The sequence below is a fragment of the Urocitellus parryii genome, chromosome 1 (assembly GCF_045843805.1).
Source record: "Urocitellus parryii isolate mUroPar1 chromosome 1, mUroPar1.hap1, whole genome shotgun sequence".
Lineage (NCBI taxonomy): Eukaryota > Metazoa > Chordata > Mammalia > Rodentia > Sciuridae > Urocitellus > Urocitellus parryii.
The window spans coordinates 281,214,704-281,234,091 of NC_135531.1; the positions used below are offsets into that span (position 1 = coordinate 281,214,704).

At 34.9% G+C, this 19,388-nt stretch overlaps 1 protein-coding gene across 1 annotated transcript; it reads left to right on the forward strand.

Annotated features, from left to right (window-relative positions):
• Positions 1–4,634: 4,634 nt before the first annotated feature.
• Rbm44 (RNA binding motif protein 44) lies at positions 4,635–18,267 on the forward strand. The gene is made up of 14 exons (XM_026396037.2): positions 4,635–4,641; positions 5,689–7,280; positions 7,564–7,622; positions 8,729–8,905; positions 9,608–9,791; positions 9,887–9,909; positions 10,040–10,124; positions 11,339–11,453; positions 12,073–12,201; positions 14,809–14,888; positions 14,997–15,070; positions 15,986–16,271; positions 17,873–18,018; positions 18,144–18,267. Exons 1-14 carry the CDS (start codon positions 4,635–4,637, stop codon positions 18,265–18,267), a joined length of 3,081 nt encoding a protein of 1,026 aa, XP_026251822.1.
• Positions 18,268–19,388: the final 1,121 nt, after the last annotated feature.

Below are 19,388 nucleotides of genomic sequence, written 5' to 3' on the forward strand. Positions count from 1 at the left end.
ATGAAGGTGAAATAAAAATTATCGCTAGTTCTCCAAGAGGTATATCAGTAATTTCACCAGGATATAGAATAGCACAGTTATTAATAATACCCAGCCTGCATGATAAATTTTCCAGTCATACTGTAGAAAGAGGTTCCAGGGGATTAGGCTCCATGGGTGTAGATTGGGCTATGCTGTCTTTAAATTTAGATTCTCACCCAATGCTAAAACTAAATATTCAAGGACATGAATTCAATGGGCTACTGGACACAGGTGCAGACCTTAGCATCATCTCTCATCAAGAATGTCCGAAACATTGGCCATAACAACAGGCTACTCAAAACGCTTCGAGGCCTAGGAGTAGCAACTAATCCCCATAGAAGTGCAATGGTATTAGATTGGAAGGATCCTGAAGGATTGTGAAGGAACTATACAGCCATATGTATTGGATGATCTTCCTATAAATTTATGGGGATGAGATGTCCTAGATCAATTAGGTTTGACATTAACAAATGACATCAATCCAAATGCGCCCACATTAGGGCTAGACAAGGTTTTAGGAAAGAAAAAAGATTAGGAGAACAAGAACAAGGTATAGCAGCACCAATTCAAATAGATCGAGGAATAAATAGACATGGATTTGGGTTTTCAGAAGGGGTCACTGAGACAATAAAAATTACTTGAAAATCAGAAAGACCAGTATGGGTTCCTCAGTGGCCCCTGACTAAAGAAAAGATACAAGCAGCCCATGACCTGGTCAAACAACAATTAGCAGAGGGACATATACAACCTTTCCATATCTTCCCATAATACTCCCAGTTTTGTCATCAAAAAGGAATCTGGTAAATGGAGATTATTGCAAGATTTATGAGCCATTAATAATGAGATGGTTATTATGGGACCTGCTCAATCAGGGATTCCCCAAATGTCTGCTTTGCCAAAAACCTGGTATTTTTAGCTATAGATATTAAAGATTGTTTTTTTTTTTAATTCCAATTCATCCCGAGGATAGTCCACATTTTGCATTTACTATCCCTGCACTGAATCATGAAGGTCCTGATCAGAGATATGAATGGAAAGTACTCCCTCAAGGGATGGCTAACAGCCAAACTATGTGTCAAATTTATGTTAACAAAGCAATCCAGCCACTTAGAAATCAAAATCCTGAACTACAAATATTTCACTATATGGATGATATATTATTAGCACATAAAGATAAAAACACATTGCTAGAATGTTATGCCACACTTACAAATTTATTAAAAAATTATAATCTAGAGATAGGAATAGATAAAGTACAATTAAATTTTTCAATTAATTATTTAGGAGTTCTATTATCCTCAACCATGGTCCGTCCACCAAAAATTCAAATACGAGTAGATCAACTCAAATCACTTAACGACTTTCAAAAGTTATTAGGAGACATAAATTGGATAAGGCCTTATCTAGGCATACCAACAGGAGAGTTGGAACCTTTATTGGTTATCCTAAAAGGTCCATCAGATCCAAATTCACCCCGAATGTTAACGCCTGAAGCAAGAAAGGCATTAAAAATTATTGAACCATATTTGGAAAATATGCATTTGGATAGAATTGATATGTTTGCCTTTATTATTTATTGTAATGCCAACAAAAAATATTCCACAGGAGTATTTTGGCAAGAAGGTCCATTATTGTGGATACATTTATCTTATTCTCCTAACACTATTCTTACTAGGTATCCTGAGGCTGTAGGGCAATTAATACTCAAGGGAATAAAAGCAGCAAAGGGAGTGTTTGGAATTTCTCCTAATAAAATTATTACTCCATATACTATGGATCAAATTGATGAGTTAGCTAATGAGTTAAATACTTAGGCAATAATCATGTGTAAATCTAATGTTTCCTTTGATAACCACTTACCATCTAACCCTTTGTTGTCTTTTTGGTCTTTGCCTCCTGTAGTTTTTCCAAAAATGACAAGAAAAACACCTATCATGAATGCTCCAAATATATTCACTGATGGGTCAAATAATGGTACAGCAGCGGTAGTTACCCCTGATCAAACTTTTACATTTTTAGTACTCAAACAATCAGCTCAAAAGGTAGAACTTAATGCAGTATTACAAGCTTTTGTGATGTTTAAAGATTCTGTATTTAATTTATTTTCCGATAGTTATCAGTATATAGTTAATGCTATATTATCCCTTGAAGATGCTGGTAGGATTTCCCCTTCCTCTACTGTTTTCTTTTTGTTTTCCACTGTACAAAGTCTAATCTGGGACAGAAAAGATCCATTCTTTATAGGACATATCAGAGCACATACAGGATTGCCTGGAGCCCTTAGTTTGGACAATGATTTAGCAGATAAAACTACACATGACATACATATTTTCTCTACACTAGAAGAAGCTACAAATTTTCCTAAAAGGTTCCATGTCAATGCTAATAATTTACAAAAGCATTTTAAAATAACTAAGGAACAAGCTAGACAAAAACAATGTCAAAATTGTGTGACCTTTTTACCACAAGTTAATCTTGGAGTCAATCCTAGAGGACTGATACCTAACCATATTTGGCAGATGGATGTCACACACTTGGCAGAATTTGGAAAATTAAAATATTTGCATGTTACAGTTGATTCTTCTTCCGGATTTTTGATGGGCTCCCTTCATGCCGGAGAAAAAACTAAAAGATATTATAAAAATATCTAATAAATAAAAAATCCAAAGATATTATAGCTCAATGCTTACAAAATTTTGCCACTGTGAGCGTTCCAAAACAGTTAAAAACAGATAATGGTCCTGGTTATACTTCTACCTCTTTTAAACAATTTTTCTCATCATTTGTTATTACTCATATAACAGGAATCCCATACAATCCACAAGGACAAGGCATAGTTGAAAGACCTCATCAAACTTTTAAAATGTACTTATTAAAGCAAAAAGAGGGAATTGGAAAGGGGTATATATCCCCCAAAGATAAACTTAAAATCACCCTTTTTACTCTAAACTTTTTAAATTTGGATTCATCAGGGCTTAGTGCTGCAGACAGGCATATGTATCCAACAAATGTACATAAGCCTAAGGTACTTTGGAAGGATATTTTAACAGGACAATGGAAAGGTCCTGACCCAGTGATTGTCTGGAATCGGGGTTCTGTTTGTGTGTTGTTTCCACAGGGAGAACAGCAGCCAATTTGGATTCCAGAGAGACTAACCAAAGTGATTTCTACAGACCAAAAAGAAGATAATTTGATACAAATCCATAAAAGCTGATATCCTGAGCTCCAACTTGTCTATTGTTACATCTGCAGCAGTGGTTCTCCCACACCTGGAGGCTAATGGATAATGAACACCATTAAAGCCTATTTCAAATGTAAAAAACCTTGGGGCTTGCTTGTGGGAATACCTTCAGACCCATTATGCAAGTTTTGGGATATCCAAAAAAGAGTCAAACCCAGGTGGTAACCAGGATGTCTTTTTCAATATCTATTTTATTATTGCCCTTTCCCACATCATAAAGTTCTATTTTATTTTTGAGCTCATACAGACCTAAGTTAATGTTCTTCTGATCAGTTTTATTTTTGACTGTGGAGTTTTTAAACATTGCAATGGAGATTTCACCTGTGAAAAGCTACAAGGCCTTTACTATTGCCTATGTGCTTATGTTATGTGTGCACACTTGTGTTTTGTGTTGTATGTGTGTATGTCCATATATCATATATGAGGAGTGCTCATGAAAAAATGGATCCAAATATTTTTTTTATTCATGTGATTTAAATGGTTTAATTTAAATTGGGTAATCAGCTGTTGAGGATTGTTTTAATATGTGAACAAATAAGGAGGTTAACAGATCTGTTTGTTTACTTGCATCTTTCCTTTTCATTATATCTCATTCTATTCAGGATACTAAATTGTTTAGAAAATTGCTTTCTTTTAGTGCCTGCTGGAATGTTACTTAATTTTTTTTTTTTAGCCATCATTGCCAGAATTCCTATCTTCATCCCAGTGCCGGTGAAGACAAAGATAAAACCAAACTACAGCTTCTGCGATAGCTATCACAACAAACTGTAGAAAATGATGCATCAATGAATAATGTAACTCAACATGTAATGCTCAATCAAGGAGTCGATTTACTTTGGGAGGAAATGAACATATTAATAGATTCCTCTGCTTTGAACTGCTTGCAGAACTTTCCTGGACTATCACTTGTATGCATTGTGAACTATCTGTTGGTGCAGCGAATTGTGGTAGTGCTGGAGTATCTTTGCTGATGGTGTCACCGGTGGTACAATTTTTCCAGAGGAGCCGTCAATTGGCTTGGTGTCGTGGCATTTCTGTATCCTCCTCCCTTCTGCTTGTGATGTTCGTTTCAGCTAAAATTTGGGGGCCAACAGAGGTGAGGCAAAGAACCTCACCCCCCCACACACTGGCACCAAGGCCAAATTTGGGGGCCAAAAGAGGTGAGGCAAAGAACCTCACCCCCCCATTGGCACCAAGGCCAAATTTGGGGGCCAACAGAGGTGAGGCAAAGAACCTCACCCCCCCCCACTGGTGCAAAGGCCTATCCACAAGTATGGCCATATGCTGAACCAATAGTCAGTGACAGGTATGATCCAATTGCAATGGTACCAACCTAAGACAGGAGGCTGACGCCTTGAGGTCAGCTCTTCCGATGACGGGTAAGAACCATATGTAGAATTGGACAACCTATAACAGGCATGGTCCCTTAACCACATGCTTGGTGTTTAATTAAACAGAAGGGAGGAGATGCTGAGAGCCATAGCCTAATGGAGTGGTTGAGAGGTGATCCCAGCAAGCCATTGAGATGATGATGGTTATGTTAAGCTGTGTATTCAATTGTATATCAGACCCCTGCTGTCCGCCTCAGGTGCCAGCTACTTTGGACTCGCTCTACTTTGGAGTTCTCACATGGGATTCCTGGGGAGTTCGTGTTGGTTGGGGAAGTGCCAGAGGAGGGATTTTCCAGTTGGTGTGTGGTGTGTCCCAGGAGAAGGCCGCATGCATGGCATTCGCTGGAGTTCAGAAATAAAGTTTGTTCCCGCTTGAATGGCTTGTGATTTGTGCCCAGCCAGACCGCGGCAATAAGGTGCTCGGGACTGGCACCAGGAGGTACCCAAAAATGTATTAAATAAATTTATGAGAAAAACGTTTTAACAAACAGTGGCTGCCCTATAAATAGAAAACTCCTTGCCCCTTAAAGAATTCAAGGAGAATCATGGTTTCTCTGTTGGCTTGAATTGTCCTAACATCATAAAAATTTTTAATCTGAGAAGTGTGACAGAAATGTATTTTCTTATAGTTCTGAGTGCTAGAAATCTGAAATGAAGGTGTCAACCATGGTCAGGGTCTGATGAGGCATCTCTTCCTGGCTTGAAGACAATACTATTATGGTGTCCTCACATGATGTGTGTTCTCACATGAAAGAAAGAGGAAGTAAACTCTCTGTCTCTTAAAGAGGCATTAATCCTATCATGAGGGTACTGATTAAATCTGGTTACCTCCAAAGGTCTCATCTTCAAAATACCACCACATTGGGGATTGGAGTTCAGTTTGTATCAACTACCACAGGGTTATTTGTCATGGATAATATAAAACATTCCTACTTTGGGAAGAGCTTGGACCAAATCATGTCTAAGGTTTTTTCTAGTGTTTAGATTCAGTAATGTTGAATTCAAAATGTTTACATTTTGTTCTTTTTTTGACAGGTATATCTTCTAAGAAAGAAAATTTATTATTTTCTTCCAACGGTTGTAATAAAGTCAAATCTATTCTTCCTGATGATGAGTGGAATACGCTAAAGCAAGGAGCTAACAAAGAAATCAACAGTATTGAAAAAACAGATTTATTGGAATCATATTTTTCAGCAAGTCAAGATACCAATGTAGGGAGTACTCACTCCCAGTCAAGTGAGTTTGAAGACAGTATTGACTATGCTTTTTTGAATGAGACATACTCTATACATTATTCAGAGTCAAAGCTAAATGAAAATCTTGCTCTTTTAAATTCAGAATTAGATCCTGAAAAGAAAAAAAGAGAAGAGATATTTTTTGATATTTTGGAGCATCAAGGTAAGAAGACTGTTGGCTTGGAAAAAATCTCCAAGATTTCAGATGATGACTATACAGAAACTGCTGAAGATATGCAAAAGTATGATATAAATGAAGACTCACAGCAGGAATATCACAGTGCAGAAGAACAAGAATATATAAGTAACCATTTATCTTTTGATGAAGCCAAAACATTAAGTATATCTAATCTGGAAGTTATTGAATTAAGAAATTCAGGTTATGAAGTTAAATGTGTTAGCAATATAGAAGATAATCATGTTAAGTTGGAAAGTAGTTCTATTATTTCTTTGGATTCACTTAATGTTTTTGCACAAGAATATTCGCCTCATGTCTCTAAATTTCAGAATTCTGTCATGATAAAAGAAAATCATGAATCAAAGCATGAAAAATGGAAGGAACAAGAGACTAGTTTAATGTACCACACTGTATTTGATCATCTGATACAAAGAAACAATTCTCTTGGAAACCAAGAATCTCAACCTAAGAGTGGTTTCTTGAATCCTCAAAAAACACTCAAAACTAAGATTTATACTGAGAAAATGAAATCTCAAATACCTGAAAGTAAAGATCTTTGTGGAAATACAGTTGTTGAAAACAAAGTATCACAGCATCTTGAAAATCCTACCAAGTTACCTCAGAACAAAGCTTTGGAGTCTTTACTCCAGTCCTGTAAAGGTTGCCAGACTTCCTGGGCCTCTGTTTTTGATGACTCAGTCATTTCTGCCTGTGGGTATTCACATTATAAAAGCCTTTGCAACCCTGACCCAGCCTTGGGTTTCTCTGTTACACTACCAAGAATTGCAGTCAAAGATAATCAGGCAGTGGAAAAGGATAGTTCCCTAAAAGTTGTTAGCAACAGTACTACAAATAAAATATGCTCTCCTGATAGGAAAGGAACATGTCCTAAATCAGTGTCAGATGCAGCAAGTTGTACAGTCACAGTTAATCAGACAGTGGATGTTAGCACTGATTTTAGGGCTTGTTTCACAACCAGCAGGGCAACAAGTGCAAGATCTCCTGTAGTATCTACATCAAGCAACACAGAGATAACAATGATGAATAAACAAAGGCCTGGCGGTTGGCAGAGTGGAAAACAAACAAGTGTGGCTTGTAATACAGACTGGTCATGCAGTCAAGATTGGGTAGACACACAGGTGGTTTTGACAAAAGGATCAGGAAGATCTCTCTCAGTTGATGGTTTAAAGCCAGATGGAAATTTCCTAAATAAGGTAAAATCAGTATGATAATAAAATTTTATTTTACTTTATAAATTTTACCTTATAAAGCACATGCTAATATAAATGTTTGTGGTTCATTATGTCATATTGAGGCCTTTGTGAAAAAATGTGAAGGGAATGAGTAGGTAAATTGCCTCCAGCCCTGTTATTTGGGGGTAGCTATTGCCACAAAGACCTTTTGAAGTTCAGTTTACATTTTATCAGTTTGAAACTCCAGATATAACATGATTTGTTTGTCATATCTTTATAATTTAATTTTAAATTATGTTTTTAGGATTCCATGGAAGTAAGAAAAACATTGGATATCATAGACTTAAAGAAACATCCTGAGAGGTAGGTCAGATGTATAACTTGTAGTCTTAAACATGAAAAAAGTCTAAAGTAGTATTTGCTTTCTGTGTATCATACTTAGCCATCTAGAATTATATCTAAAAGGAACTTTTAATAAATTACCTACCTTAGCCATTTGTCTGCTAATGAATAATATTGAAACAGTATGAGATATTAAAACTCTTTACTTAATGAGAATTTAGTCTTGATAGTTCCTTCCAAAACTCATATTTATGTTTCCTTATTCAAACTAAATCCACATTGATTTAATTTTCTGGTTTTTCTTGTTATTCCCCTATAAACCAAAACAAAATAGCACCTTTTGAATCAAATGTCATAAATTTAAAGGAGTTATTAGCTACACTCACTAAAGTATTTTAATCTTAATTCATCATATAATTACTTCGCACTTACTACTTAACACAGTGGAGAACCAGGAAGTGGGATGGGAAAGAGAGAAAGGCCAAGTTAATTACTATGCTCTGAAGTCATTTAATTTTTCATTCTTCTAATGAGTTGAATTTGGCATCTCAACTAAAGCAAATACAAGAATTGGCTTCAAGGACAGCTGGAAGTGGCAACTAGTAACAAAATGTCTGAAAACTATCAGCATTGAAGAAAAGTGTAGTTTAGTTACTTGGAACTTTTTGGTTTGATATCACAGTAGACAATTTGCTTATATTAAGGATCCTTAATTGCTAAGAAAAATATACATTGTGTTTATTTTCTATTAAAGTAATATATTTAAGAACAATTTCAACCCAGAATGCTCATTAACTTTTAAAAAATCTTGGCCAAAATTTGATTTAAGCTGGGGGAGGGGGGAGGCAATCCATTGATTCTGGATAAGTGAAGTCCTGGTCTTAGGTTGGAATCTTTTTTTAGTAAAAGAAAGTAAAAATTTGCAAATTGTTTACTCCCTTAACTCTTAGAATATGATTAGCTTTGACTCTTGATGTCCTTATTTTTGTCCCTGTAGCCTCTCTGTCTTCAGTAGGAATTATCTAAAACTTGACAAGGAAATGTAAGAAATTTTAAATCTTTTTTTAGAGGCATATAATTACTGTAGAGAAATGGAATCTTATCTGATTCTGTCTTTTATTTTAAAGGGAATTTCAACTTTCTAAAGAGATGGAGAAGAATTTGCCATCAAAGTGCTGTCAGAATATAATGCAGAGAGCCATAAAAGCAGAGATGCACCTTTTAAACGTTCACTATCAGATGTGTCATCAACATTGTTGTGATATTTACAAATTTATAATGGAAAATAGAGAAGGATTAAATAGGTGTTTATTAATTTTAAGTCTGTATTTTCTTAGAAATTTATCACAAGCTTTAAATTTATTTTAGAAAATTTATTTTTCATTTTTGAAGGGCAAAATAAGAGGTAGATTATAACTGGGTTTATTAGCTGTCTTGGGGTAATAAGAATTTAAAAATAATACTTATGAGTTTTATGGAGGGGTAACAAGTGCATTGTTGGAATGCTGAATCCAGGGAAAAGATAGGTTCCGTTTTTCTTTATGAACTCCAAGTAAGGATGCAGTCATTGAGAGGGTTTTGTGTGACATTCTACCACATTCTCTAGATTATTAAGGGAAGGGTTGCTTGTACTGATCCTAGGAAAAAAAAAAAACACATCTAGTCTAGCCAGGCATGGTAGTACACTCCTGTAATCCCAGGAGCTCAGGAGGCTGAGGCAGGAGGATCACAAGTTCAGAGCCAGCCTCTGCAACTTAGCAAGGCTCTAAGAAACTTAACAACATCCTGTTTTCAAAAATTAAAAAGGGTTAAGGATGTGGCTCCATGGTTAAGTGCCCCTGGGTTTAATCCCTGGTAGAAAAAACACATCTATTGTGGTTCATTTTTTTTTATTCAACAGTTAAAATTTTTAAATCTAGTAGACTTAGAACTAAGTGAATAATATTAGTGTTAAGTGGATGATTTGGGCCTAAACAATTTATTTTTGTGAACTTACCTTTCAACAGGAATTTGCCAAGTAATTCTGCTAAGAAAGAATTAGGGTCGGCACTACTATCTGTTTTGGGAGACTTAAAAGTTAGATATATGAATTTGAAAGAAAAAATACACAAGGGCATACTACTGGAAGAGCTGCCCCCACTGTCAGTAGAATCAAAATTATTGTCTGCCTTCTCTACTTTTGCTTCCAGGGTATGTATATATGTTTTAAGAATAAAAATTATACTTTATTTAGACGGAATACATTTAAACAAAGATTTTTTTTCTCTCCTTTTTCCTGTTTCCAGTTGGTAAAAGAAGAATCACATGAGTAAGTTATAATTCATCTAATTTAGAATTTCTTTGATCTTACAACTGCTTAATTCAGTTAACTTGGGCTTCTCTGTTTTGGTCCCCATTTGGAACATGGATAAATCCTTTAATGATGCCTATTTGTTTAGCTTTTCAGGAGCAGATTCGGAACTAGATAATCAAAGTGCACCTGATGTTGATGTTTCTCCAGCCCTAAAAAAGACACTCTCTCAAGTGAGATAATTTTATTTAAAGTTCATCAAGATAAATATTTTAATTTTATGTCCTAAGTAAATTGTAACTTTCAGAAACCCTCACATTCTACTTTTTATTCAACTGGCTTACTTTGTGTATTACCATTTGAGTCATATAACCAATTGGAAGGAAAATAATGTTGTATTTAGGTCCAGTCCTGATCGAGATGTCAGCATGATGAGTAGAGTGACCATGTGATTACCAAACCTGGGGTTTTATTTTTTAAGGCAATACTGGGAATTGAACCCAGGGCCTCGCAATTGCTAGACAAGTGCTCTACCATTGAGCTACATGCCTAGCCCTTTCTGTTTTATTTTGAGACAGTATAATTGCCTGGGCTGGTCTTGAACTTTTATCTAACTGCGTCCTGAGTAGCTTGAATTTCAGGCATCTGCCACTATACCTGGCTTCAAACCTGGAACCTTTGGGGTTCAAAGAAAATAATGTTAACAACTGAGTTTGATGATAGATACAAACCTAGACTGTCTCAGGAAAAACATGATCCCTTTAGGATTCAGCAGTCCCTAGCACGGCACAAAAAAAAAAAAAAAAAGTACAATATGCAAAAATGTAACATTATTTTTATAATCGTGGTTTTGATTTTAAAGCAATATGTCTTTTAAGTTGGAATTCCATTTTAACTGGTTATTTGTGAAAGCCGGTGTAGTGTATTGTTTCCAAATTTTAACTGTTAATGTACCATTTTCACAATTTACCATAGCCATATTTTACCTATGTTAGTTACTTTGATTACTCTCTCTTTAAGTAAGTATAAAAACAATTTCACTATAACATAATGGGAAAGAAATTTTACTTCTCAAATGGAAGGTATGCATAAGCACATACTCTAAATTAAATATATAAAGTTAACATAATAAATATTTATGTATTTTTTTTCAAAAATCATGTCAAATGCTTCTTGTGTGTGTATGCCATCATTGCCCAATAATAGTCATATTGGCACATAGTCACTGTACATAGACTGGCTTCAAATACTAATTCTTGTTAAATGTCTGACATAAACCAACAACTTAGATTCAGTTTTCTCTTCTGTAAGTCAAATTGATAATGATTTTTTTCTCTTGTAACCTTCATTATTGGGAGGGATAAATAATGCTGATGCAGAGTGCCTATCGTATACTAAGAGAATAATAATTGTTAATCCATATTATTTTTATTATCTTAATCCTCAGATGTCTTTATTATCTGACAGTAGTCATTCTACACAAGATCCAACACCTGAGAAAGACAGTTTTAAAAATGGTGATATAAATGTAGACTTTAGTCAACTGAAACTTGATGATAAAGGTCAGTATAATAATTATTATAAGTATTATTGCCAGAAAACAATAATTTTTAAAATATTCTTACTATTCATTACTTTTTTCCTCTAAAAGATTTTGATCTTCCAAAAAGATCATTAATTTTAATGAAATAAAGAGCTGCAGCATTGCTTACTTCCTTTAGAAATGTTTCTTTTTTAATATTTATTTTTTAGTTGTAGTTGGACACAATACTTTTATTTTATTTATTGTATGTGGTGCTGAGGATCGAACTCAGGGCCTCCCACGTGCTCGGTGAGCTCTCTACCACTGACAACCCCAGCCCGATGTTACTTTCATTCTATTATATAAGATCATCTTTTCTTCAGTAAAAGACAACTCAAAAAAGTAAGGCTTTTAATAAGCTATGAATCAGTGTTAAAGAAAATTTAGGAAGCAAATCAGATTAAGAAGAATGTTATTCAGGACTGCTGAAAGCCTTTCTCAGAATATTTGTGCTTGGTTCTCTTATTTTACTAATTTTAACCATTGGATTTATACATAAAACTGGTAGTCATCAACATTCTGATTTATATTTTTAGATAACTTTTCATAGGGTTAAACATTATTCATAATTCATAGTTCATTATATTTAATATCTTAAGAGTACAGAAATTACCGTGAAATCAGTGAAGACTGGTTTGATGCTAAAGAGAACCTGACAGGCGCTGACTTCTCAGGAATACAAGAAAACCAAATTGAACACGACAAATGGAATCCAAAGTTTACACAAGGTTTGTTCTTAATAGTTGACTGAGAAATTCTAAACTAGTTTGTTTGAAAATAGTGCTTACCTATTTTGTTTTATTGGGAGACTGAAATAATATTTTGTTTCATTTGGTGGCTTTTCTTATATAAAAGAAAAGTAGCCAGTTGGAGATCATTTTTTCAAAAGATTAAATCAGTATTAAATGTTCCTTTCTGCCAGGCATGATGGTTAACACCTATATCCCTGCAATTCTGGAGGTAAGGCAGGAGTTATCTGTTTCAAGGCCAGACTCAGCAACTTAGTAAAGCCCTAAGCAACTTCACAAGACTGTCTCAAAATAAAAAGGGCTAGGAGGGCTGGGGCTGTAGGTCAGTGGTAGAGCGCTTGCCTAGCATGTGTGAGGCACTGCTTTTAATCCTCAGCACCACATAAAAATAAATAAAATACAGGTATTGTGTTTGTCTACAACTAAAACTCTTTTTTTTTGAAAGGGCTTGGAATGTGGCTCAGTGGTGAAGCCCCCAAGGGTTCAGTCGCAGTACCAAACAAAAAAGGGCACTCCTTTTTCAGAGAACTACTTAAAGTTTAAATCAAGAATTTAGTTAGCAGGTAGAAGTATGCCATTCGCTCCCTCCTACTGAAGGCCACCCATCAGTACTCCTTCAGGGCATCCTTGTCTTCTGAACCTTTGGCAGGTATCTTCCAGGGGAGGATACCTGGTGAATCAAACCAGCTTCCCAGTTTCCATTAGTCAACCAGTACCAGTCTATCAAATTAGAGATGAACACCATTGCTTTTCCTTATTTTAATAATAACTACTTAAGGGATGTTTTCATCTTTATATAGTCCTTAATTGCTTATAATTGGCTTTTCTTTAGTATCCATGATTATTGCCTTCTGTCATTCTGATGATGTTTATGCTACCTTCCTTTATTTTTCCTATCTACTTCTGTGGTGGTTTTTTTTCCATAACAGTATGGTTTTATTGTTTTTTCCCTACTTTTAGAAATAATGCTTATTAAGATTTTTTTAATATTCTTTTTTTAGTTGTAGATGGACACAAAAATCTTTATTTTTATGTGGTGCTGAGTATCGAACCCAGGGCCTCTCACCTGGGAGGCAAGCGCTCCACCACTGAGCTACAGTCCAGCTCTAAGATTTTTAATAAAATATGAAAGTGTAAGAAAATTCACCAGGTATGGTGGTACACACACTTCTTATCCCAGCAGTTGAGAGGCTAAGGCAATAGGATCTCAAGTTCAAGGCTGGCTTTGACAACTTAGGGAGAACCTATCTCAAAAAGAGTCTTGGTGGTAGAATGCCTCTGGATTCAATCCCCAGTACCAAAATAATTACTTTCACTTGAATTTCTCAAATCTGTAATAACCACTCTGAATATTTTAGTGACCATTTTTTAATGTGCTTATTGTACATATATTTAACACACCTACAACTTAAAATAAAGGGCATCATATTATTCAGTTTTACTGTAACCATTTTTTGTCTTTGCATTATTTTTCTCTATTATCATTTATCATATACTGCATGTTTTGGTTCTTTGGCATATTAACTGCCTTTCTGTATTCATATATTAGCTCACTAATACCAGGAATTTTTGTTTAGCTTACTGCCTATCTCCAGTGTAAAATTCAGTGTTCAACCCACAGGAACTTCAGTAAATATTTTTATTGGACTAGTGGAAAGTGAGGTGGTAGGTAGAATGTACATCTTCTGAGTCTCATGCTCAGACTTTCTTTATTATGCCATAGCTTTTTACTTTTCTCACTCCACTGCAAAAATCTAAATTATAAAAATAAATGTTATCACTGTTTTTCTTTAGAATACATTGTTATACACTCAGATTAATAAAAGAAGTAAGTTAAAGAAAAGGTTATTACCCAGAGATGAGGAATTATGCCTGAATTCAACACCACAACTTATTAGATATGTGATCAGTACTCTTGAGACCTCAGTATCCTCATCTGTAAAATTAACATAGCAATAGCTACCTCACAAGGTAATTGTGAGAATTACGTGAAATGATGTGTGCCAGGTTTGGGAGTTGATAGTCACTTGAATCTGAATTCATGGAGGCCTTTTTTATTTCAAACCAGATTCTCTTTAACAAGAGACCATAGTCTAAGAATTTGGAGTATTTTTATCAAATAAGAAAACATCTGAAATTTAACCCTAGTTTTGTTATTTCCACAATCATGCTATGTAGCTCAAGTTATTTCTTTCTTTCTTTTCTTGGGGGCCCTTACCATTATCACAAGTATCTGCTGTTGATACTTACCTGATATATAAAGTATTTTTGGTGCGCTGTCCCTCCAGCAAAGGAATATTCTAGAAGTAACTTGTGAATCAAGAAATAAATGACATTTTTCTTAGTTGTGATGTAATTGATACATTTTTCAGTTCCAGAGGCCGTAATCAGTTAATCCAATCTCTAAGATGATGTGATTAAGGCCCAGAAATCTTAAAAGTTATACTTCATAAGGCTCTTGTCTTCAAGCTAGTGCTGATATTTGCTCCTAAATTTAAAATAAGCTTTGTGATTGGGGAGGGGAACATGAAATATTTTCAAATGTCAGTGTCATTTCTGTTGCATATTATGTCTTTATATAAGCAGAAATGAAGAATGTCGAACCCTTACGAAGAGATAAATGTTTTCTGATACATGTTGGTGGTCTCTGCCCTTCGGTGTCTGAGGTATGCCAGGATTTCTCTTTGAGGCTTCATTTTTAAATTTATCAGTTACTCATATTATGATTATTTTGTTTCTCTACCTTTCAACAACTTTTATTTTTCTTATTTTAGGCTGATTTAAGGTCTCATTTCCAGAAGTACCAAGTTTTTGAAATTTCAATTTATGATTCTTCTACTAATTACAGGTGTGTTTCCCAAATTCACTAAGTTTTCATTACCATTTGTCTACTATGCACCAGAGATTCTGAACTAGATGTGAACCACATTGTTGAGAATATCAAGGGCTACTCCCACAGGAGATTCCCAGAGAAGTGGAAGGAGATACATAGACAAATAGCTGCAGTCATTAAATGGTGTTATTCTTTATCAGCTCTTTCTGTGTACTCTTCAACTTGTCGTTTTGGTATACAGAATAGTTCTTGATTTTTGTGTCGTTTATCTTGAACATACCATTTACCAGGGGAAACAGTGCATTATTGAAGAGAATGAGCTCTAGAAATAGATGACTGTGATTCATCTCCCAGCTCCATCAGTAATTCCATGCTTGAATTTGGGCAAGTTACTTATCTTTGCTGTACTTTAGCCTCTTTGTAAAGGGAGAATAATGGTACCTTCATAGCATTGCTGTGTATTATAAATATACATAATAGTGGGATTTGTTGTTTATTTGTATGTAAACAAAATCCAACAATATAATTTGATCAGTTGTATTCACTAGTGCCTCCCCTTAAATAGTGCTTTGCACCTTTTGAACCATCTGGAGTTTGTGCCTATATATAAGAATTAATTTTAATTTTTTTAGTGTGGCTATTCAGTTGCCTTTAAACCAGGAATCTGTAATTCTTTTATATGTCAACTTTGCATATTTAGAACATTAAATTTTAATATAAAATAAATAGGTAAGTCATAAAAACCTTACTTTTATTTTTTCTTTTTAATTTGTTTTATATTTAATTATTCTGAATAAATATTCTTGTACCAGGTATAGTATATGACCTTTTTACTTTTAAGAGCAGATATTTTAGTCAGTAGTTACAGAATTGAGTTTGAGGTAAATTCATTAACAAAGAACTTTTTCATCTTCTACTTTTATATTTTAGATATGCGTCTCTTGCTTTTAAAAAAAACAGTGATGCAAAGATGGCTGTGAAAGAAATGAATGGAATGGAAATAAATGGAAAATCAGTAAATGTGAGGCTTGTTAAAACTCCTGGAGAATATACATCACCACTTGCCTCCAAAAATGGGAATAAAGTTGGTTTGAATAATTTGGAGAAAAACACCAACAAAGAAATGAATGCCTCCTGCATTTCTAAATTGCCCAGAACTAGGCCAAGGCAGCTGGGATCTGAGCAAGACAGTGAGTTTTCCCCTTCGGACCAGAAGGTTAGTTATTAATTGGCCCACAAATGGTCTCATACATGCCTTATTGCTGTAAATACCTTTGTACAATAAACAATTACAGTATTGACAATCTGGAATTGTAGGAAGGAGAACATCATCAAACTAAATTGTTTTAAATCTTAACTCCACCTAACCTGCTTTTATATAGCTCCAGTTGCTCTGTGGGGGTGGAGCAGGAGTGGAGTGGTTTATAGATCTAACCAAAGAAAAAACTCATTCTTTTTAACTAGGCTCTTGGACGGTCCTTTGCAGATCTTATCTCCCTATTTCTAAATAGTACTAATTTACAAGTAACTAATTACACTTTTATCATCCTTTTTTTTCACAGCTAGGCTTATCTCACAATTCTTAAAACCATAAAATGTAGTCATTTTATAATCATATGCCCTCATTTTTACTTCATCAAGGTCTCAAACACCACATGGAAAGTGACAAAAAGTTTGCTTGTTCGCTTTCATCTCTCCACTGCCCAGCAAAATTCCTGGTGCCCTAATTACAGTAAAATTTACTTTTTCTTGTCCATGACTTTAGACAAATGCATATCAATAAATATCCACCACCATAATCAAAATAACAAACATTCCCATCATTCAAAAAAAATTCTTTCATTTTCTGATTTGTTTGCTTTGCTCAGCTGTGTCCTTTATTCCGTCCTCTCCTAATTCTTAAAATTATCCCATTCCTTCTCTATACCATTAGTGATTCTCATTTTCACTGAAATCTTTTCTTTCCACTTGTAGTCACCTAAAACCATTCCTAATCCTGATAGGATTTTCACTTGACTTTGCATTTCTTTGAATTTACCATCCTTATTTGTGCAGTTTTCATTGCTAGACTTCTCAATGAAGTAGTTTTTTGCCTCCATTTATTTGATTGCCTATCTCCTTTATCCTAATACTCTAAATTCAATCTCAGAAATTTTACTTGAACTGTTCTTTCCATTGTCACCAACACCTTTTTACTGATCTTTCCTAATCTGCCTTCTTGAGCACTTGGCCTCTGGTCATCACTTTATAAAACACCTTTCCTTTCATCTCACACCTCCTGGTTAGGATGGATTTGGGGGTACATAGTTTCAATCCATAGCAGGAAGGAAAGTAAACCTGGGTTATATTGGGACTGTGGCTCTTGCCCTCCTCTCTCCTTTGGTCCATATCTTTCCAGGGCATCTGGGCTCCTTCTCCTTCTCTGTGCATGATGTTTTCTCTGCTCATGACTGCTTTTTTTTCCCCACTTGGCTTTGTTTTGCTTAATTTTAACTGCAGTATTTTCATTCAGGCACCTGTGATTATTTAACTAATTTGTTTGTTTCATATTCCAGTTTATGTTTTTTAGATAGATAATTCCACTGACCCAGCCTGTGATTTTGGTGTTCATTAGTTCAGGAGAGACTACAGTCTTGGTCCAGTGAGCTAGGCCATGGGGTTGGCTGTGGGTAGGAGTATGTGTATAGTGAAGTTCCTTTTACCATCTTTGTTAGACTATAATAAGTTTTTTTCTTCTTTATCTTTCTAAGCAGTTTCTTGGCCCTTTTTGCTTTTTATCATATTTTCAACATTTATTCATTCTATTCATTAATTTAGGGTGTTAAGAAGAATTGTAAACAGATTGAATCTGCTCATTTATTACCTGAGACACCTATTCAATTTATACCTCCAAATACATTGAACCTTCGTAGTTTTACCAAGATCATGAAGAGACTGGCTGAACTGCATCCAGATGTCAGCAGGTAGTAACTAAAATTATATTTTAACAGACAATATAAGTAAAAAATAGTTAAGTTCTATAACTTAGTCATATTCAGAATGCATTACTTTGGAAAAAAATGCCCATGAATGTTTTATTTTTGCATAGAGACCATATTATAGATGCTCTTCAAGAAGTAAGAGTAAATCATAAAGGTTTCCTGAATGGCTTATCTATTAGTACTATTGTGGAAATGACTTCATCTGTTCTGAAAAACTCTGCTTCCAGTTAGGAATAAACAAAGCAATAAAGAGGTAAAGTAACCATTTTCTTTGATATTTAAGTATTACTAAAGCATTTTAAGTTATTGATTTCATTTTCTTTAGAAATAAAAATAATAATTTTAAATTAAAATAGTAACATGAAATACTAAATTTAAAAACCAGTATTGCATTAAATAACTGTTAATGCAAAGCCAGTTACCTTAAAATTAATTAACTTAAACATTTATCATCTCACAATTTGCAGATTGGGATTCTTAGCTGGGTGGTTTTAGCTCAGAGTCTCACCATGTTGCATTCAAGATGTTGACCTGACTGTGGTAATCCAGAGGCTGGCTGAGACTGAAAGATCAGCTTCTAAGAGGTCCATTCACATGGGAGGCTTCAATTGCTCATCACATGGACCTGCCTTTCCATTAGACTCGTTGGATGTCCTTACATGTAGCAGCTGGCTTCCCCTGGGAAAGTGAGAGCACAATGGAAGCAGCATTGTCTTTTGTGGACTGCCCTTAGGAGTTGCAGTCTGTCATTTTGCCACACTATTTAAATGGGGATCACTAAATCTAATCCACACTCAAGGGGAGGAGAATTAAGCTCCACCTCTTGAACAAAGGCAACAAAGAGTTTGTGTATATTTTCTGAATTTCTACAGATTAACGTAGAATTTCTTTTACAAACTAGTGGATCAGGTCTTTTGTTTCCAGCATAAGGTATCCAGGTAATTCAAGCCAACTTTCTACGGAGAACAGCTAGAAGCTCAATATATATAATTTTTTTAAAAAATTTTTGTTTGAAGACATTGAAGAGCTATCAATATAATGATCAATTATGTGGCTAATGTACAGAAAAGATATTCTCAGAGAAATATGCTCAATGTTTGGAACCAGTTTCTCGCTGGTATTTGCTAAGGAGCAGCTAAAGGGACCCTTTTTGTAACGTTACAGCTAGAGGAATGGAGACTTGGTAGACTTTGTAGGGGGTTGGGATTCCAAAGGGCTGTGCTCTAGGAGTAAATCTGAACTAGAATTAATTTGTTTCTCAGAGGGGCTGTAACTCAGATTTAGAATTTATTCCGTAGGTAGGATTGAAATGATCTACAGTTATTGCTTTTGCCGGATAACTAAGAGAAATT